Source organism: Pelmatolapia mariae, linkage group LG8, assembly GCF_036321145.2.
Source record: "Pelmatolapia mariae isolate MD_Pm_ZW linkage group LG8, Pm_UMD_F_2, whole genome shotgun sequence".
Classification (NCBI taxonomy): Eukaryota; Metazoa; Chordata; class Actinopteri; order Cichliformes; family Cichlidae; genus Pelmatolapia; species Pelmatolapia mariae.
The window spans coordinates 15871338-15896540 of record NC_086234.1 but is presented as its reverse complement, the minus strand read 5'-3'; the positions used below and the strand labels follow the sequence as shown (position 1 = coordinate 15896540).

Here is a 25203-nt window from a genome sequence, read left to right as displayed (position 1 = left end):
TGAAATTAGCCTTCTTACAGTGGCAGTCACTGGAAAACAACACTCATAATATCTTTAATCTTTTTGTTTTGTAATGAAGCATGACCAGGATTTATCTGATTCTGCCTGAAGAGAGTAAAGCACACTTGGGAATCATGTGGCATGAAAAATATTGTTTTCTTAACCTTGAAGTAAATTTTGCAGATAAATGCTTTTTATTATTTATTCGTTTTGGTTTGTTTAAAATCATTTTGGGAACTGTATGTAAAGTCAAAACATGATACAATGAATGAGGTAAGATTTTAAAACCTGGAATTAAAAAAGGCAAGCAGTAACAAGTCATAGTAGCTGGAAACAGTCACCTCAGGTAAACCATCTTTCACGTGTTTATTTATTTAATTTTTTTTTTACTATTACTATTTGTTACAAAAAGACATGTCCTAAATTTGTAGACTACTTTAAATGTAAGAGATTACTGAAACCACAGTTGTACAGTTGTAGGCCTACACCTCATGCTCACATGTTGCACTGCAAGGAGGGGGGTGGGGGTGGGGGGAGTGGGGGTGGTGAGCAGCTCTATATCATCCACCTGCCCTGTCTAAAATTCACTTGTTGCCTCACAAACACAAATTATCCTTGCACCTTTGTCCTGTGTTTATGTGAGCGAGCTTATGTTTCTCTCTGACTACAAGAAGCTGAAGGAACAAATGAAGGACCAGGAGCAGCAGGGCTACTGGCAGGAGAAGGGCCGATGGGTGAGTTACGAGGAGAGCTTTGACCCTCAAGCGCAGGTGTGGGCGCCCACTCTCATCTCTTGCCTCACCTTCAGGAGCCTTATCCAGCTCAGACGCACCATGAGCCCAGGTCAGTGAGGAAAACATCAGCATTTACAGGTTTTTTTACACTATTTATAATTATTTTCAATTTTCTGAAGTGCTTTACTTTTATAGGATTTAAAGGTACTGATATTTTATGTAAATCCATGCTGTGTCACACTCCTCCCTGTTACAGTATGGTCAAAGGAAAACTGTGCTGCAGTCTATACTTATATTCCAGTTTACTAAATGCTTTGCTGATTTAGATTGTTGTTGCAAAATATAATTATCAAATAAGCTACTTTAGATTAGCATCTGTAAAATTCAGTCTTAGCCAACCTGATACATATAGCTTTAGTTCTGAGAGTCCTAGTGCTTCTTTAGTGGCTTTTACTTCTAAAGTCCCTTCTTAAACCACAGCAGAAGTTCTTTCCCTTTTATTGAACATGACCACATATTTTTCTAAATTGTGTTTGCCAAGGTGTGACCATTTTAGACTGTGAGGAGAAGACCCTGGACACCATCACAGAGAAGATGGTCAGTGAGATGGTTAACAAGAAGGAAATCAGGTCAGGAGATCGGGAAGGAGTGCTGAACTCTCTGCTGCAAAACCGCAGGTATCGTCTGAGACATCATCCGCAAATACAAACACAAATACAAATGAAATACATTCAGGCATTCAGCCGGCTATTATCCAAGACTCCAAAAGGAAAAGACTGCATTAGCTTGCTCAGAGTGGTTGACGCTATTGTAGCTATTGTGGAATCCAACCTATAATTATGCATCATCATCCCTGACCATCAAACCCTTTTGCCTGCCTGTTGAATCCTTTATTATACACAGACAGTGGACACTGTTATAACTGTTTTGTTCTGTGCAGTCTGAGAGTTAAATCACAAAGATAACAAAATAAGCATAACAAACCCTCTGATTGTGAGAACACCCACTGGGTAACAAGTCAGAAAGCTTGTGCCCCAACCTCAAAATACGGGACCATAGCTTTATTCATTTAAAGCTATGGATTTTTGTTTTTATACTTTGATATTTTTGTGCAGAATAAACAAAATACAATGTGAAAAAAACATTCTTGATGTCCATAAGTCAACACAGTTAGGTTATTATGTCAAAATTTCAACTTAAGGACTCATTTATTACATTTCAAGCAATTTCTCTTAAAGTTTTTAAAATATTGAATAGGTAATTTTGTACATTTGAAAACTCCTGGTTTTTTTTAAATAAACTTAACAATATTACAAAAAAAGTTTCAATCAAATATGACATTTTTACCACTTTTCAGTCTTGTTTTCTTTTTTTTTTGTAAACTATTCACTGAACAGAGAACTACCAGTGAATAGTTTACTGTTTGTAGTTTGCCGCTGTAGTTTCAGTTGTGGGTCACAGAAACAATGACAGTGACGTGTTGCTCTCCTTTCAGCCAAACAACTGACCCAGAAAGCCAAATGTTGACTGGGACTGACCTGCAAAAGTTTTCTGTCAAGGAGAGAGTAAGTTGTCCCGCTGATATTATCATTTATTTAAGCATAACAGACAATAGCAGCATGTTTAAAAGTTGGTTCTGATGCACAAAGTCTTGAATAGAAAAGTCTTTTTTCCTTTCTGCCTTCCCTTAGACTGATGAATCTGAACATGTTGAGGCCTCCATGGTGCTAGTGGGTAAGCTGCTTTTTTCATGTTCGATGTGGAGTACAGTGTTGGTGTTTACATTCTGATTGCTGCACACGTGTACCTAATGCAAAAAGTGTCAAATTACAACAACAGCAACCTCAAGGCGCTTTATACTGTAAGGTAAAGAAACAACAATATTAGAGAGAAATCCACAAAAATCAGACAAACACCTATGAGCAAGCACCTGGCAAGAGTGAGAAGGAAGAACTCTCTTTTAACAGGGAGAAACCTCCGGCACAACCAGGCGACCAGCTGAGGGTGATGAAAGGGAAAGAGCCAAATTAATAATAACTAATGATTATTAGCAGTTATTTTTAGGGCTGGCAAAGTGTCAACCCAAATTCCTCTATTTTTTTTTTGACAAGCAGTTAATGCACACATGCATAGACTGTGACCTTTGGCCCGCCCCCATAGTTCGGTATCCCTGGCAGTGACATTGTGGATGGTAAACAAATGGATAAAGAAATGGTATTCTGAATGGCAGGTCCAGCTTTAAAGCTTTTCCAGATGGTTTCCTTGATAGGACCAAGGGTATTTGAGTTGATCTGAACTAAGTTACCACCATAGTACATTGAGTCTCAAGCACACAGCTGATGCACAACAGCGAATAAGTACATGGGTGGCTTTAGTTTGCAGGCAGTTAGATTGTGTGGGAGTATATGGTTAAGTACACTTTTGGTGTATTTTATGACCATGCAGCATCTCTGAGGTTCTTCTGGAGAATATTCTGGGCCTTAGTATAAACATAAATGTGAATAAAGAAAATTGATTTGTCCATAAGAATATAAGCAACATGAAAAATGTCCTGTTAAGGTACATTTAGAACAGATGAAAAAAAAAATCTGTGATTAATATGCAGTTAAACAAAAGTTAACTAATGCAGAGTCCTCTTTTGACCAGGAACCCTGGATTTTCTGGAGAAGCCCACAGCTGTCTTTGTGCGTCTGAAGGAAGCAGTAGCACTGGACTCAGCGTTGGAGGCCCCAGAGCCTGTACGCTTTGTCTTTCTTCTGATTGGCCCCAGCAGCAGTGACATGGACTACTATGAGACTGGACGTGCTATGGCAGCACTAATGGCTAATAAAGTGAGTTGACTGAGGCTTTTAAATGACAAAAAATACTACTCATTGCAAAAACAGCGTTCAGGTCTTCGCTCTCTGTTCAGGCTCTTTCAGCAAAAGAGAAAGTAGCAAGGGTTAAGGTGGCTCAACAGTGACATTACTGAGAAGAAAGCAGAAAGGTTAAGAAATATTTTTCCTCTTTTGTGACTTTTTTTGTACTCACAGTTGTGCTCTAAAGCAATTTCATTCCAATCTAGGTTTTTTTGTTGCAACTGTAATAGGCAATTACCAATGGTATCATTTTTCTGGAAATTTATTACTCCGTCACATCAAAGGACATCGACCATTATCTTTTTTTCTGTAATTATACCAGGCACATCCAGAGGCAATTGCCTATGGATGGCTTTATCTCGTTTTAGATTGTTTCCACTGCCCCCAAGTGGCAAAAGGAGTTATTGCAGGTTGCAAGTCCAAGTTCAAAATGCAATTTAAATGAGCCAAATTAGATAAAGTTAATAGAAAAAAAGGTTTTAAGATATTTTTTTTCTATTTATTGATAATCAAATAAAAATAATATTAGATTAACAGCTTCTAATGAAAAATTTATTTTTAAGACAGAATCCTGCAATCTTCAGATTTCATATCTGTCTCTGCTCAATCTGTGCTAGGTGTTTAATCAGACAGCGCTTCAGGCAAAGAGTGCTCGAGAGCTGATCAACGCTGTGTCCAAGTTCATGGACTGCAGCATCGTGATCCCACCCACTGAGATCAAGAGTGAGGCGATGCTCAGCTCAATCATCAACTTTCAGAAGAAACTGCTACAGGACAAACTGCAAAGCTATGACCTCGTCAACAACGCCAAAGTTTGCAGTGGTGAGTCATACGCATTTACCATGTTGGCTGACATTTTGAATAATAAGATAAACAGATTATTTGTTCGCCAGCTTTTAGTTTCTTATTTGGATAACTATTTGGGATCTGATAGTGGATTAAGCTCAGATTTCACATTTTCCCCAGATTCGATCGTTTCCGGACCTCCTATTGAAGATCCCCTTTCTCGTACTGGTCGACCGTTTGGGGGGATGATTCGAGACATAAAAAGGCGCTACCAGTACTACAAGAGTGACATCACCGATGCTCTAAATGCACAGGTCCTTGCTGCCATCATTTTCATCTACTTTGCTGCCCTGTCTCCTGCCATCACATTTGGAGGCCTCCTGGGTGTGTATATCTGTGGTACCATTTTTTTTTTCTTCTGTTTTTGGTACTTTTGGAGATCCTATAAATTCTTTTTTATCTTTGCCTGTAGCTTATAAGGTGGACAACATGATGGGTGTGCCAGAGCTCCTCATTTCCACCAGCATTCAGGGAATTATATTCTGCTTTGTTGCCGCGCAGCCCGTCCTGGTTATTGGGTTTTCTGGTCCACTGTTGGTATTTGAGGAGGCCTTCTATGCAGTGAGTTAAAAAGCCTTTTTATTAACCCTAACAAACATTACAACTCCATTATTGTCTTTTTTTAATTCAATTAATATTTTTTCATTCATAAATACTAAATTTAAATCATCATTCATTTCCATCATTCAGTTCTGCAAGTCCCAGGGCATTGAGTATATTGTTGGGAGAGTTTGGGTGGGAGCGTGGCTGGTCGTCATTGTGGTGATCATTGTGGCCCTTGAGGGCAGCTTCCTGGTTCGCTTCATTTCACGATTCACCCAGGAAATCTTCTCCATCCTCATCTCCCTCATTTTCATCTATGAAACTTTTGCCAAACTCGGGAGGGTAAACAATCTTTATTCATTACACACACACACACACACACCAATCAGCCACAATTTTAAAACTTCAAGCCAAATATTGCGCAAGTTACTCTCATTCCACAAAAATACCTCGTGACTTACCGGGGCAAAGAAACAAGACCTCTGGGGACCCTATGGTGTCTGGCACTGGGTGTTTGGCATCAGGTCCTTTTGGTCTTATTGGTTGTAGGCCTAGAGTATTGGATTTAACACATGATTTTTTACATCATTGGTGCAGTGCTGTTCAACTGATCTTTCAGTGGTTTTATTTATTGTGGCTAATAAGTGTGTGTCACATGTCGTAATAAAATCTGAAACATTTCTCATCTGCGATTTATTTGTTGAACATAAGCCGTCATTTTCACCTATGCTCTTTAACTTTTCTTTAGATCTTCAAGGCGCATCCACTGATTCTAAATTACGAACACGTGAATGCAAGTGCCGAGTATCCCTGGCACCCAAAGGTCGAAGAGATTGTCACGTATGACAATGCTACTGGCAACAAAACTCTAATTGTCAACACCATCAAGCCACCTTACCCCAACACAGCCCTGCTCTCTATGTGCCTCATGATGGGCTGTTTCTTTATTGCTTACTTCCTGCGTCAGTTCAAGAACGGGACATTCCTTCCTGGAAAGGTGAGCTCATGCCCAGAAGGTTTCACTCCATTTATGAGGTCACCTTTACTTTAAAATAATAGGATTAAAAGAAACCAAATTAAATGAAATTAAATTCAAATAGTAGATTTGATGTCGGTGATGTGTGTTTAACAGGTCAGGCGTTTGATCGGTGACTTCGGTGTTCCTATTGCTATTGTCCTCATGACTATTGTGGACTACAACGTTCAGGATACGTACACTCAGGTTAGCATGTGACTCCAAACTACAAAGGCACACTCATAAACATGAAGCAATAATTTAAAGTAAAATGCAAGTAAATATATGAAAATCAAAGGTTTATTTGTTCAAATGATTCATCTTTAAGGAAAATAAGCTTGGTATAAACTCAATGTTTACCAATTAACTAAATTTAATTTGACCAGATTCCATTAAATTTAATGTTTACATTGTAACAAAATTACATGGAAAATTTAAAGTGGATTTAGGAAGCAGCTAGAACCATTCACTTTTTTATACATGTTACTGTGTAACATATTTAATTTTAACTGCATAGAAATTGCCATTTCTACACTAAATGCAGCATCCTAAAAAACCATCATCGTGTCTCTCATCACTTCCAAAGAGATCGATGGCCAGTGTAAAAAAGAAGAATTGCATGAAGACATACTTCTTAGAGTTTGGGTATCTGAATGTTGCTTGAAGACACATTTCTATCCCCTAACGCTTTGGATTGAAAATGTTGTTGTTTTTTTTCTTTACAGAAACTAATCGTTCCCAAAGGTCTGACGGTGTCCAATCCTGAAAAAAGAGGCTGGCTCATCAATCCTTTCGGAGAGCACAAACCTTTCCCTGTGTGGCTGATGTTTGCTTCCTGCATCCCAGCCGTGCTTGTGTTTATTCTCATCTTTCTGGAGTCTCAGATCACAACGTGAGTCATCATAGCTCTTATGAGCTGACACGAACCATAGAAAAAGTGACAATTCATGACTTTAATGAGTGTCTCCCTTCTTTATGGCTCTAAACAGTCTGATAGTGAGTAAACCTGAGAGGAAGATGGTCAAAGGCTCCGGGTTTCACTTTGACTTGCTGGTTTTAGTTGGCATGGGAGGCCTCAGCGCGATATTCGGCGTGCCGTGGCTCAGTGCTGCCACAGTGCGGTCTGTCACACATGCCAACGCTCTCACTGTCATGAGCAAAGGACCAAAACCGGTGATAGAGAAAGTGATGGAGCAGAGAATAAGCGGCATTGTGGTGGCCTTGCTTGTTGGTAGGTGCTGTCTAATCACCCAGTTCTGACTACAAAATCATTGCTAGACTTATACTTTGCATTTAAACTGATGTGTATGTACGATCCTTTATCATTTATCTGAATGTATGCTTGTATCAAGGTCTGTCAGTTCTCATGGAGCCCATCCTAAAGATGATTCCCATGGCAGCCTTGTTTGGGATCTTCCTCTACATGGGAATCACGTCATTAAATGGCATTCAGCTGTGGGATCGTGTGCAGCTTCTTCTCATCCCAAAGAAATACCATCCTAATGAACCCTATGCTACCAGAGTAAGCATCTCATCACTGCATGATACATGAGGTCCATGGTGCTAGCATAAGCGGGGCAAACAGAAGGTCTCTCATGGGGAAAATAATGAAGTTGTGGTTTTGCAAGACTAAACACAATGAGATGTTACTGTGTTACCTATTATATTTATTAATTTTTACCCAGCTTGAGACTGTAGTGATAAAATCATGTTCTGTGTAGAACTGCTGGGAGGTATTTGCCAGATGCACATTTATATGCCTAAGGCTATTTCTATGATTTCAGTTTTATTATGCTTTTAATTTGTCCTTGAACTCAGCATGTGTTGGCAGGTTTCCAAAGCTACTTAAAATCGTCAGTTACTTGTGTTTGGCTGACATCTGTCTGTCTTGGTTACAGGTGAGCACAGGACGAATGCACCTGTACACGGCCATCCAGATTGTGTGTCTAGGAGTTTTGTGGCTTGTGAAGTCCAGTAAGATGTCTCTGGCACTTCCCTTCGTTCTCATCCTCACCATTCCTCTGCGCATGTTTATGACCGGGCATCTCTTCACCGAACTGGAAATGAAATGCGTAAGCTGAACGCTGTGGAAAGTTCAGACCTTTTTAGATGGTATGTGTGTTGCAATGTGTTTAAAACGGTTCTCTGTGTGTGTCTGTTTCAGTTGGATGCTGATGATGCCAAAGTGACATTTGAGGAGGAGCCTGGGAAGGACGTGTACTGTGAATCTCAGATGCCATTGTAGATGTTTTCCATGACAGACTTTTTTAATGAATGGATATTTATTTTATAAGTGGCCTAGGTTTTTCGTCTTAGCACAAAAATACTTTAAATGTTGGGGTTTTTTCCACATACCTGTAAAACTGTTAAAGCCAACTGCTAAACTGTAAATTTAGCTGTTGTAAACTGTCACTCAGGTAAATTATTTGCATAACTGAACCTGGAAATATTCTCATTTACGTGTTTTTACAAAAAAGAGAAAAAAAGGATGTGCAAGATGTCAAAGAAGCAATTCTACATGTGCCTTTTGTCCAGAAACAGAGAGCTCAAAAGCTGAGTGTAAAATTGTAGGTATAAAAGCCATAAAAGTTTGTTTTTTCCAAGCAACTGCACACTGAATGTAATAAATGGACGCTTAAGTTATTATTTAAGAGCTAAAATTTGTATGAATATTGTGTAATATATGATGATAAATGATGTGTATACACTGTTGCTGGAATGATAGAAGAGCTTATGCTGGAAAGAAAAAAGGACAACACAAGTGTGTGGCAATACGAGGAGAGATATAATATTGTGTAAAAAGTAATTATATTGAGTGTTGGGCTTTCTTCTTTTCATATCTCTGTAATTAAAAAACTATCTTCTGTAAAAACTCTCCGCTTTCATTTTTGCTTAGTGTTAATAATTTTTGCTGCAGACAGTTCTCTTTAGATTCTCTGAATTCCGAATAAACACTTTGTCCGAGACACCAGAAAAGGAGGCGTCGCCAATTCTCCAAGTACTGCTGTGTATTAATATTTATTTATATTAGTGTTAGCGGCTCAGGTTTCGGAAATGGGATGTTTGTGTTTTAGCTGTAGCGGAAGGAGACACAACCAAAATTTAAGAAAATCTGAACATTGTGTAAAATGTAAATGAAAAACAGAATGCAATGATTTGCAAATCTTATTAGTGGTACTAAGAAGAAACAGCTGAAAGAACATTTTGTAGTTTATTTGATTTATAAGCTCCAAAATTTGTAGGGTAACTGTAATTTTTTGTGATCGCATAAAATGACAAAAAAGATTCCCATTAATTTACCGTCTGATCAACAATCTACCAGTTGATGGCAGTGCTGTGCCAATTTGTGCAATTATTCGTGAAGACGACGAAGAAGGACGGTAAACCCGTAGAAGAAGAATGTCACTTTTCATTGGCTAGTTGACACGCGTTTACTTCCTGCCTAACAGAGCAGCGTGTGTTTTACGCGGTGTTGTTTCTTACTGTTGGGTGAGCAGCAGCAGTAAAGTAATAACTTTTTTAACTTAAGCTAGCTCAGTCTGATAGTTTACCGAACTAGCTAACTTTGACACGCAGAATAACGTGGTTTAGTTTAAATCTCTGGGCAGTTTGTGTGCAGCCGGTACATCCAAGGACTTGTGTGAATGAAACAAGCTCTGTTTGAAACATGAGCCTCGCTGGAAAGAAGGCAGAAGAGTCTGGTGGGTATATGCAGTTTTCTTGCCAACATGAGAGTGCCTTTGCAAGCTCGCATCTCGTTAATGGCAGTTGGATCCTTTGTCGTGGTTGACTGTGCTTTCTGTACGTGTGCAGGATGGTGCAAGAAAAACCTCCAGAAACTTCTCGCTGCAATGAAAGTCAACATCCTGGATGAGAAAAAAGAGCTCAGTTATACCCATGGAGAGAGAACGCTAGACTGGGAGAAAGTGGCTTTCCCTCCTTTTTCTCCGGAGGAATGCAAACAAAAGTGGAAAGAGGTTATTCAGAAGGTGGGTCAAATTCTAACTTTAACTTAGTAACTTAGCTTGCATTTACTAGTTCAGTATCCCTAACTATTTTTTAGCAGATGTTCAAATCTTTAGTTTCACTTCAGCATTGCCTGTTTCACTGCTAAGAGCCAGAATTGAGCAACTATATGATTTACACTTTACATATCCTTGTTGTTTCTCAGATGCGGAAGGTTCGCAGCCTCACGGAGCTCATTGTGGAAGCTGAAAGTGTCCTTTCTGATCCCTTAAATAACACAAGGGTAGGTACAGAATCATAACAATTTCCATACCTCCAGTTTGTGAATAAAAAATGGCCTGTGGAAAGTTGCCTTTTAAATGTCATGTGAATCGCTTTATTTACAAAAAAAAACAATGCATCAAAAGAGCCTCCTCAGTCTTAAGCAGGACCAAAATCCAAAAGTAATGGGTTGCTTTAAAGCTCTCAGTGAATTCCAGTGTGGTTCTGTCATAGGATGCCACCCGTCCAACAAGTGCAGTTGTGAAATTTTGTTGCTATTATTTTTTTGCAGAGTCACTCTCTAGACATCCCCAAACTTCTTGTGGCATTCAGATTAGATCAGAAAAAGGGGGTAGAGAGCTTCGAGGATTGCATTTCCATGGCTCAGCAGCTGCATCCAAGCCTCACACCACCAAGTGCAATCATTTTTCTCTGTGTGACAATCTGATGGATGAGTCTGGGTTAGGCGTTCAGTGTAGGGTTGTTCTCCGGCCCTTAATCTCAGTGACAGAAAAGTTTAATGCTTTAGCATACCAAAGCAACTTGCACAATTTCATGGTCCCAGCTTTTTAAGAAAAGTTTGGGGATGTCCCCTTCCTGTTCCAAAAAAGACTGTTTCAGCCAAATAGACCGTTTGTACCATTTAATTTTTTAACTAGTAAAAGATTATGCTTGAAATGTTTACACAGAAAGCCATGTATGTGTACTGCAGAACAACAGCTGACTGTTATAGCATCGGAACATGCCATGGCTCTGGGCAGTATCTCCTTGGCCACATGGATTACAACCTGCTGGTCAGGTGCATAGCGTTAAATGTGTATTCCTTTGTTGCTTGTACTTGCCCTCTACTGAGTATTCACATTTCTGAAAAATTAGCTCCATCCAGAGTACCCGAAGAGACCCATGCCCGTAAATACCTGGTATTACAAGGAAGTCTTTTCCAAGATTAAGAAGAAGAATCCAGGGATAAGCTGTGCAGGTTTGATGAAAATCGCAAGCAAGGAGTTCAGTCTGCTCCCCGACAAAAAGAAGGTAAAGTATATCAGGGGCTGTCACTACAACACTGCCTGTTCCCATCGTCAGAAAAGCTCACATTTTAAGTCATGATTTATTTACTTTTTCAGGCATTTTATCTGGAGAAATACAGGAACGCATATAAAGAATTCACTAATAAGAGGGTGGAGTTGAGGTAAAAGACAAACATACGTTCCCAGCTGTGTATGTGTGGGATTGGCCCAGTAGGCTGCCTGTACAAGAAGAAGGGGGAAAAAAAGCCAAACAAATGTTTTTGTCTTTCAGGGAAAAATATGGCAAATCCCCTCAGAAGAGCAAAAGGAAGAAGGTGGTCCCTGAAAGCACCAGTGAGTCAGATGAGGATTTTGAGGGTCTGCCTGTCAAGCCACCTATGTAAGCCATGCATACACACACTTGGCTTGGCAGCTGTCATGTTCATTTTATTTATAGCCTATGGCACATTTAATCAGTTCTATCCATTACATAAGCTGCCTTTTATAGGTTAAAAGTTTTGATATGTGTATTGGTTTCTGCAACACTGGCCCTTTATTTACGTGGTATTGATACCAGAAATTGCTGTATTGCATAGCTCTGGTTTTCTAGTCAAATTTTATGTTTGTGTTTAGTGTGTATGTTTAGCGTATTAAGAAGAAAGATTATACATGGGCACAGTAATGGTGCATTAGTTTAAGACATTATTTTGTTGTTGTTGTTCTAAGTGTTGAGTTTCTTGAACAAATGTGCGGGAAAACTGCATTTCTGACTGCCTGTGTGTACCCTGTTTCAATGCTAACTTTGATTTAATGTAGTTTAAAATCACATCTAGTCTTCTGTGAAGAGGCTACTGAGCATGTTTGTTTGTTTTCTGTCTGTAGAAGTGGCTACAATTTATTCTGCAAAGAGCTGATTGGTAGTATGGGTGTCCCAACAAGAGCCTACATAAAAGAGTGGTCCCAGAGGTGGCGAAATTTAAGTGAAAAGGAGAGAAAAGCCTACAACACACGCTCCAAAGAGGTATGGCAGCATAAATGACTTTTTTTATTTTGTGATGTAAAACAAAGTTTCGAAATCAAGATCTTGTTGGGTTATGTTAATAATGTCTTGAAGCAGAGTTGAACATGTAGTTCATTCATTTCAGCTGAAGATGCAGTATGAAAGTGAGATGTATACATATCTAATGGTAAGTTCTAAGATCATAGTTGCAGCATTGCTAACAAATCTCACGGGCTTTGTGTGAATGCTGACTTTATGTTGTATTCTCATCTTCAGAGTTTAGATGAGGAGAAGCGGAACAAGGTCCTCCGTAAAACAAAGATCAGTATGCCTACGAAGCGTAAGGTAAGAGGACTGTTCATTGCAAGTAAATGGAAAATGAGTTTAACCTGGGAGAGCGTTTGGACCTCATGTTTTGTTCTTTATTATAAATAATAACAAATGTACAGACATGTGCAAAAGTGTTGGTTCCTTTCCACTGGGAAGAAAAAGACCAAAGTTAACTCTGAAATAAAAATGCTTTTTAAAAAAACTATAAAGATAGACGATACGAACCAGAGTGTTACACAAAGGCCTTACCTCTTTTGATTCAGGTGTTTCCAATTTGTGGAATTTCTTGCCTCTGAGATATTCCACATCAAGTGTAAGTCGTCTTACTGCAAAGTTGAAGCATTTAGAAACCAGCTATAACTGTAGTCAATCAGTGAACCTTTTCACCCTGGATTACTAAATGTCATTTAGTTTTAATCGTTATTTAAGCATCTAAATTCTTTTAGTTTTTTTCAAGTAAATATTATATGATTATCAGAGACTGAATCTGCAAAAGTTGATTCAGTTGACTGAAATACAAAGTGTAAAAGTTTCATGTTCTTTGCCAGTGAGAGGTCCTCCACATGGTTTAAAAAGCACCATAGTTTACCTGACATCCAATGCGACGTGTCCGTATTTCTACTCTTCTCTTCCTCTCAAATCTTGACAGTTTTCATGAGAAACGGGGGGGGGGGGGGGGGGGAAGCTAGCTGAGTATGGCTTGGTCCTGTGTTCAGCACTGATGCAAGAATATCCGTGGTTCAAATCCACTACCAGAGTGAAGGAATGACACATTGTCCTGTTAAGGTGCCAACACTTTTTGCCACTTTTGTACAATTCATTTAACAGAACAAACATTTTTCTTTGATACTTTAGGGGAATTTGTCACCTTTTCAGCTATCTGTTGGCAATTGCCTCTAAGAGCTTTCTGTTTTCTGAGCTCTCTTTTTATTCATGTAAGTATTAACTGCGTGCCATTGAAATCAACACGTTTGTCATAAATCTACAGATTTTCAAAAGGAAAACCAAGGAGAATATACTCGGCGAGCCCAAGATGCCATCCACGTGAGCATAGTCCTCAAACTCACTCACCTTCAAGCATTCATTTTAACTCGACAAATGAAATCCTAAAAGACAAATGTTTTTCATTTTATTTATTTTTATAGGTCTGTCAATGTGGCTTTCTGCCAAGATCAGATGAAAATTCTAAAAGAAAAAATCCCAAAGGCAAAAGACCGCTTTGCTGCGGCCAACAAAAAATGGCATGAACTCTCCATAAATGACAAGTCCCGGTACCAATTAAAAGTAAATGAAAAGCTGAGGAAATACTCCATCGAGCTGCAGGAGTGGTTTAAGGTAGGAAAATATTTATTTATAATTTTCATTTTTTTAAGTTTTAATTAGTATTTTAATTTTCCCACTGATTTTTGTTTTTTTTTAAGACACTGACTCCAGATGAGCAGAATGAGTATCGAAAACAGAATCCTCGTGTGAGTACCTCAAAATTCAGTCTCCTGTTTTTGTCTTTTGTTTTTCTAATATAATAACATTTTGTCATTTCTGGTGTTTTCCTATCCATTATTGCAGAAATTAAAATATCTTGAGGATACCGTACCGAAATATTCTGACAAGGACGAACTATTTTTGAAGCAGCCATCAGTAAGTCTGAATATTTATACAACAAGCACCAAGTAATACACCCACATGTTCAAGTTCATGCTCGTGATATGAATGCAGTCAAGTTATTCACAGGGTTTACTTATGACTCACATTTTTACATAATGCTTGAAGAGCTTCAGGTAAATGTCGGAGAAGTCGATGTAAAATAGCAATGTATATTCAGGGGGAATGAGAATAAGTGATAATGGGAATAATATAATTTGTATGATGAAGCTGCACTCTTCTAATTTTTTTGTATGTCACGCAGGACTCAGAAGACGAAATCATCGAGAGCAGCAGTGATGATGAAGACTACAACATACTGGACTTTGATGAGGTTTGTGAAATATTAGACCTTTTTTTTCTTCATGTTCCTTATTATAAAAAATGATTCAGTCCATCTAAATATGAAATCTCCCCCGTTAATCTGCAGGATGACGAGGAGGAGGAAGAAGATGATATAATGTTTGACATGTATTAATTGGTGATGAGATGGACAGCTGAAAAACCAAATGCAGAAAATTCAGATGCTGTTCTGGATTTGAAGAGAGGGAGAAGCCCTCGAGTGGGTGACAAAAACCTCACAACCTCACATTCTTCACCATCTAAGGGTTTGTTCTGACTTCCACACTGAAGCAAGATAGTTTATATTCACATGGACGCTGCAGCGATGCTTGAAATTTTAATCTGTCTGTGTTGTGTTGTGGATCATTTTTTGCAAGTTAATGCATTCAAATGATGAAACACACAAAACACACTGGGGTCTTTTCAGATTCCTTACAGAAGGAATTTTTGCCAGTTTGCAGCCTTCTTGGCAACGCCTCCTGGCACTTACGTGTCCAATTATTTAACTTTACTCTCAGTGAACACTGGGGAGTAAAAACACCATGTATATCGTCGATCCATAAATTTCATTTGTTTGTTTTATTTTATTTTTTTACTGGTTATTCAGTGTTGTGTAGGCGCTGGAGCCTATCCCAGATGGCATAGGGTAAAAGTTGGAGTAAACTTTGGGAATGTTGCCTGTCTATGATGGGGCTAATACAGATGTATTCACACCGACTGCCAGTTTAAAATCACTAGTTCGCCTGCCATGTGTGTCTTTGGACTGTGGGAGAAATCTGGAGGTGATTCTTGGTGACCACAGAGGAGTCGAGCCTAAACATTCTTGTTGTGATGTACTGTGCCAACCACTGGGCCACTGAGCTGCCTTGTGTCTCTAAATGTATAGTCTGATTAAAAACAGCTTAAATCATTTTATTAGCTTTTTTTTCTTCACCCGTGGACGTTCTGGTACTACTTCCACCTTTTTTGCAGTTACATACTGATTTTACCTGCAGGTTTGAATTCAGGATTCACAGAGTCCCAAATCTGTGTCTCCTGTAATTTCTGGTCTGTTTTATAGTCCATTTGAATGCTGTTTATGCTGCACACAGAGGTGGTGCTGAAACAAAGATAAATATACTGACAGCACCTATATTTTGCTATTTTTGTAATGTGATGATACATATATACATGTCATGTGGTTTTATAGAGAAGCCATTGTGAATTAGGGTGGCTAGATCCCTACAAAAGAAATGTGGGACAAAAACAGACAATTATATTTGCAAAGTTAATAAAATAAGAATAAATGGAAGCTGAAGTTTATTATTATTATTATTATTATGTTCTTGATAGTCTGTATTTGCCTGTATCATCCAGCAATTATACTGTCTGGTAACAATCTTTGGATTTCAGTCGGGATGGATCCATAGGTTGGCATGAAATGGGGAAAAATAACTAGCAAAAAAAAGGACAAAAGGTATTTCTTAGTAAAAATGAAAACAGGCTTATCTTCATTTGACTATTAAAGAAAAAAGGGGGGGACGTCTTCCCTTCAAATGTTTTGGGTTAAAAAAAAGCGCCAGCCTTTAGAAAAGTGGGACAGGAGGACAAGGAATAAAAATAAAAGTCTCAGTTAAGAAGGTTCATCTTGTTACCAAACACGACTGGGAGGTTTATTATCAGTAGACACCTATTTGAGATAAAATGGTGTGATTTACTGGATTTTTGATGGCCTTTTTTATTACGTCCCACGTGTTTTTGCGATAAATGCTGTAAGTCTGCCTAAAGATTTGTTTAATCTTGGTTGTAAAATTCAAATAACCGGGCACAAACTAGGAGGGGTGGTGGGAAAAAAGTGAAATAAAGGCACAGTGTAGCTCTGGTAAGCGGCGTGGGGGAAACACAGTCACATGCTGCCCTGGGAGGTAAACACTCGGTTGGAGTTGGTTTAGAAGAGCAGAGGAAGCAATCGCTGGTGGGAACTCGTGTAGCGATCGATTGCTCCTGCCTGATCTCTCTGATGTAAAGATGGGTGCCTGCCGAAACAGGTAAATAAACACAATTAATGGGGGATTTGGGTTGAGGCTGCTTCATTATCCGTCGGTGAGCTTTATGTGAGGGTTTGGGCGTCGCTTTGTCCCCCCACTCCCACCCTTGCTGGGTGTTTGTACGGGGAGTTGAAAGGCGCACAGCCGCAGTGCAGCAGCGGTGTCGGGGTTCGGGGAAGAGCCTCGTTGTTACTCTGTTTCTCCAGCGTCGAAGAAAAAAAACACAGCAACATAATAAAATAACACAGCCAGTCACAACTAAACGTGTTGCATAGCTTCTAATTAATGTGACAGGATTAGCATGTTTGGCTAGTAGCTGTGCGTGTTGTGTAGTTGTGCTGTTGAGGGGGGTCGTGAGTACGATACCGCCTCTCCTTTAACCTCTTGGCATTTTCAATTCATCTCGCAAGCAGCCCATTCACAGCCACGCTCTTTGTTTTCTTCTCCAAGGTTAGGGCTAAGCTACTTTCATTACACGGTAATGCTCGGAGCACCGCCGTAGCATCACGTTTTCCTTCTTTCGTATGTCGTTTTCTTGAGTTGTTGCAGTGCTTAAAAGGGGAAAAACACCCACCAACGCCAAGTTATTGTCATTTTTTTTCCAGGTTTTAAAACGTTGGGAAGTGACTCCCTGGCAGTGTTCAACGTGCAGTTGTAAGTCCACGCATCTCACCCGCAGACTGATATGCATTCATTGTTTGCCACCGTGTTGCTTACTTGTGTATCCCTCCCGCTGCAGCCCTGTTTTGGCCAATGCTTGCTGCGCTACAGCATGACCACAGCAGTGTCTGCTCATCTGGTAGTTCTGGCAAATGAAAATGGAGGAGGTTTCAGTGTCCAGCCTGGACAACAGCAAGCTGGAGGTACAATGGAGTGGAAGCCTTCTGGTAGACTTGGAAATGCACATTGTATCTGCAGACACGTGTGGCTGAATTGCTTCAGAAGAAAAACACAATAAAGCAATCAGGCAACACTGTGTGTCTTTCTCTTCCCTGCCAGGCCCTAGCTCAGGACATCCTGTCTGACCTGGTGGAGGATGCATGCCTGGGACTTTGCTTTGAGGTCCACCGGGCAGTAAAGCAGGGCTATTTTTTCCTGGATGACACGGACCAAGAAAGTATGAGGGACTTCGGTGAGCACAGACTTTTTTCTTTTTTCTTTCTTTTCTTCTTCAGCCAAGTAAAACTGAGTTGTTTCTTCAATACCAGCCAGCGTACACCAGAGAATAATTAACGTATAAATCAAATGACTTTATTTCGACTTCCAGAAATTGTGGACCAGCCAGGACTGGATGTGTTTGGCCAAGTGTACAACCAGTGGAAAAACAAGGAGTGTGTATGTCCCAACTGTAGCCGGAGTATCGCTGCCTCACGCTTTGCTCCACACCTGGAGAAATGTCTGGGGATGGGACGTAACAGCAGCCGTATAGCCAACCGCAGGTACGGGCGTTAAAAAAATCAGCCAACACAGCTGATTTGAGACTCTGTTTGAGTAGAGGCTGTTGTAATCTCAAATGTTTTCACCGTGTTGTCTTGTGAAACGGAAAACCAAGAAGGTGTTTGACTATGGCTTCCAGGAGCCAGATGTTCTTGGCATTTTTTTAAGTGGTTTTGAGAGATGGTTCATATATTTGAAACTTCAGGCTTTCTGAAGGTCTTTCAGAGGTTTTCTTTGTACATTGGCTGCTTTAACTAGACCATTTTCAAAGGAATGTTAGTTTTGTTTGCTAAGTTACTTAACACTGACCTGTGAATCATTCAAGCATATAAAAGGTGCCTAACTCAAGGACATAACCAGTGTTGTGTCTACACATAAAAGACAACTTGGCAATGAACTAATTTAAATTTCTTTCTTTTTGCAACCGGCAACCTCTAACTAAAATTTACAGTTTGTTCCAGTTTTACTTTTTGAATCTACTAAAACACCAAAGAAAACACAGTTTGACAAACATAAAATAGTCCCTTTTTTTGCACAAACACTGTGATTCCCACAGAGCTATTACCCAAAAACTTGGGATATCTTGGCGTGATGTGCATTGTGTCAAAGAAACTGGACAAAAGAAGTAGTGGCAGGCCTATAAAAAAATATATATATATATGTACACCAAAGAGATGAAACAGGACCTGTTCATCCAAGCCTCTGAATCAGAATCAGATTCTGATTCTTAATCTGATTAAGAATATATTCTTAACAGACAGCCTTCCACTGAGTTCATTTCTGAAGAGGCTTGAATGAACAGGTCCTGTTTCATCTCTAATAAGGCCCAAGACTACTAATCAAACTGTTATTGAAGGGAAACAGAGAGGAAAGACTGAGACATGCAAAATTACACAAGAACTGGACTGAAAATCCACTGCAACACATCTGATGGAGTAATATATACATAAGTGAAATTGTGAGTATGCGCTGTGGAGGTCAGGAAAGAGGCACAGCAGTGAGTTTCTACAGCCAGCTGTGAAACACATTGGAGGCCCTGTCACCACCGTGGGAAAAAAAAACAGATATTGATTCATCATGCAATAATATCTGGAAAATAATTGGCAACAGCAAGCCAATGATCCCAATCACACTGCCAGTGCAGGTAAAGCATACATGTCATGTGGTTTCATAGAGAAGCCATTGTGAATTAGGGTGGCTAGATCCCTACAAAGGAAATTTGGGACAAAAACAGACAATTATATTTGCAAAGTTAATAAAATAAGAATAAATGGAAGCTGAAGTTTATTATTATTATTATGATGATGATGATGATGATGATGTTCTTGATAGTCTGTATTTGCCTGTATCCTGTTAATCCAGCAATTATACTGTCTGGTAACAATCTTTGGATTTCAGTCGGGATGGATCCATAGGTTGGCATGAAATGGGGAAAAATAACTAGTAAAAAAAGGACAAAAGGTATTTCTTAGTAAAATGAAAACAGGCTTATCTTCATTTGACTATTAAAGAAAAAAAAGGGGGGGGGGGACGTCTTCCCTTCAAATGTTTTGGGTTAAAAAAAAGCGCCAGCCTTTAGAAAAGTGGGACAGGAGGACAAGGAATAAAAATTAAAAGTCCCAGTTAAGAAGGTTCATCTTGTTACCAAACACGACTGGGAAGTTTATTATCAGTAGACACCAGTGCAGGTAAAGCATACCTGGATATAAAAACACACAACGGAACACCATAAGTCATGGATTGGCCTTCCCAGAGCCCGGACCTCAACGTCAAGGCAGTGTGGGATCATCTTAAGAGAGAACAGAACAAAAAGGCATATCATAAACTTTGAAACTCATTAGAATTGCCCATACTCTCTATATATACCTTATATACTCTCTATATATACCTTATATACTCTCTATATATACCTTATATACTCTCTATATATACCTTATATACTCTGTTTCCATGTTTCATTAAATCACCGCACCTATCCCTCATCTTCCTAGCAAAATAAACATAAATGGAAAGGGGTGGCTCAAGACTTTTGCACAGTATTCTATATAAGCCAAATATGCTGCAGGCGTTATGCTGCCTGCAGCATAGTGAATAATGGTAATCTTATGAACTCCAGAAACAAGAAAACAAACAAGAAAAAAAAAATCAGTTTCAGCCTGAAGTTGGTTTGTTTCATAATCAAACTGTTATTTGCAGTGAATAATGCTGACTCACTCAGTGTGTGTGCGTGTGCGTGTGTGTGTGTGTGTGTTATACCTTGCTTGTTCCTCTTTTACAGAATAGTCACTGGTAACAACACCAACAACAAGTCAGAGAGTGACCAAGAGGATAATGACGACGTCAATGATAACGACTGGTCTTATGGGGCAGAAAAGAAAGGTGACGCTCTCGTAGTCTTGGGCTGCGCATGCGTGAAATTTAAATGTGACTAATATTTGTTAACTCTGAGTTAAATCTCTAAAAAATATCTTTCTTTTACAGCCAAGAAAAGGAAATCTGATAAGGTACTTTTCTTTTCATCAAACCTTATACTTTAACTAAACAAACATGTTGGGCATCGCTGTTTTAATACCCCCAGCATTCGTCTGCGTGTAAAAACTCAAAAATAAAATATTTTGTCTTTCCACCTCAGAATCCAAACTCACCAAGAAGATCCAAATCATTCAAGCATAAGAACAGTAAGTGAAAACAAGATTTTAACTTCCTGCTGGAGCTTGTCTGTATGTAATCAGGTCTTAAAACAGTGCAGCTCTGCTATATGTATGTGTGTGTGTGTGTGTGTACGGGTTCGTACTATCCTGGTGGGGACCAAAATCTGACTTTTACTATCCTGGTGGGGACTTTCTGCACCGTGGGGACCAAAATCCAGGTCCCCTCGGGGTTGAAAGCAATTTTCACACTCAAAATGCGGTTTTACTGTCAGGGTTACAATTAGGTTATGGTTAGGTTTAGGGTAAGGGTTAGGGTTAGGCAGTCATTTTTAATGGTTAGGGTTAGGGTAAGGGGCTAGGGAAAGCATTATGTCAATGGGATGTCCCCACGAGGATAGCAAACCAGACATGTGTGTGTGTGTGTGTGTGTGTGTGTGTGTAAACTATTAGTTAAATTACCCACACATCACTGTATAACAGTGGATACCAGAGTGAAGCTTAGCAGACTCAGCATATAGAATCATTTTCACATTACCGTATATGAAAAATGTTTTATTCTGTCCTTATATTGGTCTGGCTGGAGGTATTATGTTTCCAGGTTACGCCTATCTGTCAGTACAGTCCATACTGTAGTGGTTTACACATTCACCTAACAAATGAAAACTCCTCAGCCCGATCGCAGGAGGAGACACAAATCCCTTTGAGGTTGCATCAAAAAGAAAAAAGAAATCTGCCAAGCCAAGCATGCAGAGCTGCCCGCTGTGGCGACCCTTTAAAAATAAGGGAGCAGCCAAAAGTAGCTGCTGCTTCTACCAGTCTATCCTCACGTAAGTGATTTCAAGGGCAAAATTACACAAGAATTCCCTAATAATCTTTGTCTAATAGAATGAAATGAAGTGGTGAATTTTATTGTCCCAAATGTCAACTACGTGGTAATGTCAGCTGATTTTATTAGCCACTATTAATGAGTGTAATTCAACAGGAAACTATAACCATATATTTGGTCACATAATTAAGTGTTAAAGGTGTTTGGCTTCAGACTGTGGTGACTATAAAGGTATCCTGTTTTGCTTTCTCTATATCTGTCACATCCATGACTTCATAAGATTTCTACCACACCAAAGTATGACGCGGTAGAACGTTTTGTTCTGTAGAATAAAGAAACTTCACAGTGTAGCAACATGAGGTTCTTATATAGCACTTTTCTACTCTGAGCATTCAAAGCGCTTTATACAACTTGTACATTCACCCAATCACACCCAAGCACTTTCTAAGCTGTTAATTGCTCCCTATCTAACATTCATACACATTCGCACTCTGATGGACGTGTGATGCCATGTTTTATTAATGTTGGGTTAGTATCTTGCCCAAGGATATTTGGCATGCAGACTGGGATCTAACCTTCCACTACCTTCCACTAACCTTCCAGTTAGTAGCTGACCTGCTCTACCACCTGAGCTACAGCTACCCCCAGGCACCTACTGGTATAAACCAAGTGTACAACTAAAAAGAAATATATAAAAAAAAAACTTACCAATTTCTGCTAGCTAGAATATTATAAAAATAATTCAAAATACACTTACTGGCCACTTTACTAGATAGATCTTTCTTGTGCTGGGTTGGAACCCCATTTGTGCACAGAACTGCCCTCATGTTTCATGGCACAGGGTCAACGCAGTGCTGGAAACATTCCTCAGAGATTCTGGTCCACATTGATATTGGCCAAAGTGTGCCAAGAAGATATTTCCCCACACTCTTACACTGCCACCAGAAGTCTGAACAGTTGAGACAAGGCAGAATGGATCAATGCTTTCTTGTTTTTTTACGCATGTTGCAGCAAAAACTAAGCCTCACCATACCAGGCAATGTTTTTCCAACCTTCTATTGTCCAAATTTGGTCAGGAAATGTGTATCAATGTGTCTTAGGTTCCTGTTCTTAGCTGACAGGAAGGGCATCCGCTATGGTCTTCTGCTGCTGTGGCCTGTCTGCTTCGAGGCTAAACATGTGCGTTCAGAGATGCTCTTCTGCGTACCTTAACTGTATTGTGGTTATTACCATACTGCAGATGTCTGGCATCAATGAGGCACTTTCACCCATAGGACTGCTGCTCATTGGATATTTTCTGTTTTCTTTAAACCGCACTTAAATCATCTTTTTTCCCTATTCTGAGGCTCAATTTTAATTTCAGCAGGCTGTCTTGAGCATCTCTAAATATCTAAATGCACTGAGTTGCTGCCATGTGATTGGCTGGTTAGATATCTGCCTTAATGAGCAGTTGAACAGCTGTACCTAATAAATTGTCTGGTGCACATATAATTTAGAACCAGTAATAGTGTAGTGATTGAGACACTAAACACCAGTTGAAATCAATTATGTGTCTGGATTGAAGCATGAATAAATAAATGGCGCGTGTGTTCCTCTAGGCATGATGGGTCCCAGACGTCGCATGGACAACCAGGAGAGCCCGCGCATGCTGATGAAAGACGAGGCATTCTCTCAATAACACAAACACACATTCTCTCACCATCGTGTGTGCGGAGATGCACACAGAAACACGCTCACGGGACGACCAACAACACTTCACCTTTGGTTCTTTATGTTGTGAAATGAATGGACGTTGATGGTTAAAGGCAACGTTTGTGGTGTTTGCTGCTCTGCAGAAGCAGTTCAGAACTCCCAACCTTATACTTGACAAATTTATTTTTATTCAGAAAATCATTGTACCAACACTTGTTTTGTTTTGTTTTTTTAAATAATTTTCTGTAGTTATCATTTTCGACTGATACTTGTCACCAAATATGATTTCACTGCACAGATGTAAACTGCGGTGTAATTCATTCAGAGACGGTGTACGCTTACAGTATTTTTTTTTTCTTTTCATAAAATACAGAAATGATTACACAATGGATGTCCTTATATTACCTCACATTTTACAATCTCATTCTTTGAAAAAAAATAATAATAATGTCAGACAATCATTGCTAATGGTTTGTCTTATTTTCACCTTTCACTGTCTGAATTTCTCAAACAGAATTAAAAGACAAGCATCTCTGTCGTTCACCTGTGGAAACTTGTTTCACAATGTTCAGGGCACGAACTCAAGTGTAGAAGCAGGTATTTGGTGCAGAAAACAGGTTTCTTCATTTTTCTTTTTTTTTGGTGGGATAGAGTTGCTTGTTTTCTAGCATTGAAATATGTCTTTGTATCATGTGTTTACATTGTAAAGGGTTACATATGTCCTTGGTGTGATGTGATAGTGTAAATATTCTAATAGTTGAATTGCTGCTATCATGGCTCAGTTTGTTTCATCTGTCTAGCAAAATAAATGATTTGTTATCTGTCCTGTGTTTTCACATTCATTTTAACAAAAGTATGAATGTATAAAACAGCAACCAAGTACATGGAATTAATGTCTAACTGATCAACAGGGGGTGCTGTTGATCAGACGATGTACACATGCTTTGTTGCTGGATGTGGGGCTAAATATTACCTTGGTTAGTGTGGTTGTAGGTCATATTCTTAGAAAACTGTCATGTTGTAAACACAGCCATGTTCATACAGTTCAAGCTTCTTATTCAGAGTTCATTGTGCCAAGGGGGAGCTGATAATGTTGTTTTTGTGTAGCCTTCCTAAACTCTGCAGTACAGGCATTAATGTAGCCCATAGGTTAAAAGATTTTGATGGGCAATAGTTCTCAAGGCTTTCTGAAAGTCTTTCAAAGTTTTTCTTTGGACGTGGTCTGCTTTGTCACTCATATTCAGTCCTTGTACCTGACCATTTTCGGGAGAATGTTTTTTTTCTTTAAATTCAAGCATAAAAGGGGGCATTTAACTCAAGGGAGGAACCAGTTTTATGTCTGCATATACCAGATAACTTAGCACAGGACCAGTTTTAAAGTGGCACTTTTTTAGACAAATAATTCCAAAGATAACACAGTTTGAGTATGTTACAGCAACAAGCTGATTTCTAAAGAGCTACTAGCTGAAGACTTGGCATAATTTGGTATTGTGTGCAAGAACTTGGAGAAACTGGACAAATAGAGGATAAAAAAAAAAGTGCCAAGCCTAAAACAAATATCTACAACAGATGAACAGTAAACAGAAAAAAATCCAGAAAAACTAACAGAGGATCTATGTACTGTTTACTGAAGGCTCATCAGAAGTAACCTCAGTGGAAGGTTGGCCATCAACAAGCTATTCTTAAGGAAGGGAAATGGAGAGAAATGGCCGAGGTATGCAAAACTTCACAAGAATTGGACTGTACAGAGGAGGTCAGGGGAGTGGTAGAACAGTGGGTGTCTACAGTCATCTGTATAACATGGTGGAGTCTCTCTCGAGGTTTGGGGCTGTGTTTCAGCAAATGTTGTTGGGGATCTTTTTAAAATTAATGGAAAAGTACCATTATATTTAGATCCACCATACAATGCAATCTGAGAAGTGTCTGACTGGCAGTGACATTTTTTAGCAGGAAGGTAATCCCAAACAAAGAAGAGCTTTGAATGTCCCTCAAGAAGACTGGAGGGACATATAGCTAAGAGAACTATT

At 39.3% G+C, this 25203-nt stretch overlaps 3 protein-coding genes across 4 annotated transcripts; all 3 read left to right on the top strand.

The window, feature by feature from the left end:
* The first annotated feature begins 686 nt into the window (after nucleotides 1–686).
* Nucleotides 687–8241, top strand: slc4a1b (solute carrier family 4 member 1b (Diego blood group)). The gene is made up of 16 exons (XM_063482017.1): nucleotides 687–843; nucleotides 1276–1411; nucleotides 2230–2299; nucleotides 2426–2468; nucleotides 3381–3565; nucleotides 4210–4414; nucleotides 4559–4762; nucleotides 4851–4999; nucleotides 5129–5323; nucleotides 5730–5978; nucleotides 6114–6203; nucleotides 6722–6888; nucleotides 6986–7227; nucleotides 7349–7518; nucleotides 7895–8068; nucleotides 8161–8241. The coding sequence occupies exons 1-16, from the start codon at nucleotides 687–689 to the stop codon at nucleotides 8239–8241; spliced, it is 2517 nt and encodes an 838-aa protein (XP_063338087.1).
* A 1205-nt stretch (nucleotides 8242–9446) lies between these two features.
* LOC134633151 (nucleolar transcription factor 1-like) lies at nucleotides 9447–15828 on the top strand. 2 transcript variants are annotated; one of them, XM_063482016.1, is made up of 15 exons: nucleotides 9447–9697; nucleotides 9810–9985; nucleotides 10168–10245; nucleotides 11100–11255; nucleotides 11348–11412; nucleotides 11523–11630; nucleotides 12116–12251; nucleotides 12376–12417; nucleotides 12507–12575; nucleotides 13549–13604; nucleotides 13706–13895; nucleotides 13982–14029; nucleotides 14127–14198; nucleotides 14467–14535; nucleotides 14632–15828. In XM_063482016.1, the coding sequence occupies exons 1-15, from the start codon at nucleotides 9664–9666 to the stop codon at nucleotides 14677–14679; spliced, it is 1347 nt and encodes a 448-aa protein (XP_063338086.1). In that variant the 5' UTR covers nucleotides 9447–9663; the 3' UTR covers nucleotides 14680–15828. The 2 variants fall into 2 exon arrangements, with proteins under 2 accessions (XP_063338086.1, XP_063338085.1); XM_063482015.1 differs by having other exon boundaries at nucleotides 12113–12251.
* Nucleotides 15829–16446: 618 nt separating this feature from the next.
* atxn7l3b (ataxin 7 like 3b) lies at nucleotides 16447–23991 on the top strand. The gene is made up of 9 exons (XM_063482014.1): nucleotides 16447–16570; nucleotides 17176–17224; nucleotides 17310–17433; nucleotides 17570–17702; nucleotides 17838–18009; nucleotides 20286–20386; nucleotides 20489–20511; nucleotides 20640–20685; nucleotides 23083–23991. Exons 3-9 carry the CDS (start codon nucleotides 17383–17385, stop codon nucleotides 23160–23162), a joined length of 606 nt encoding a protein of 201 aa, XP_063338084.1. The 5' UTR covers nucleotides 16447–16570; nucleotides 17176–17224; nucleotides 17310–17382; the 3' UTR covers nucleotides 23163–23991.
* The last annotated feature ends 1212 nt before the right edge of the window (nucleotides 23992–25203 follow it).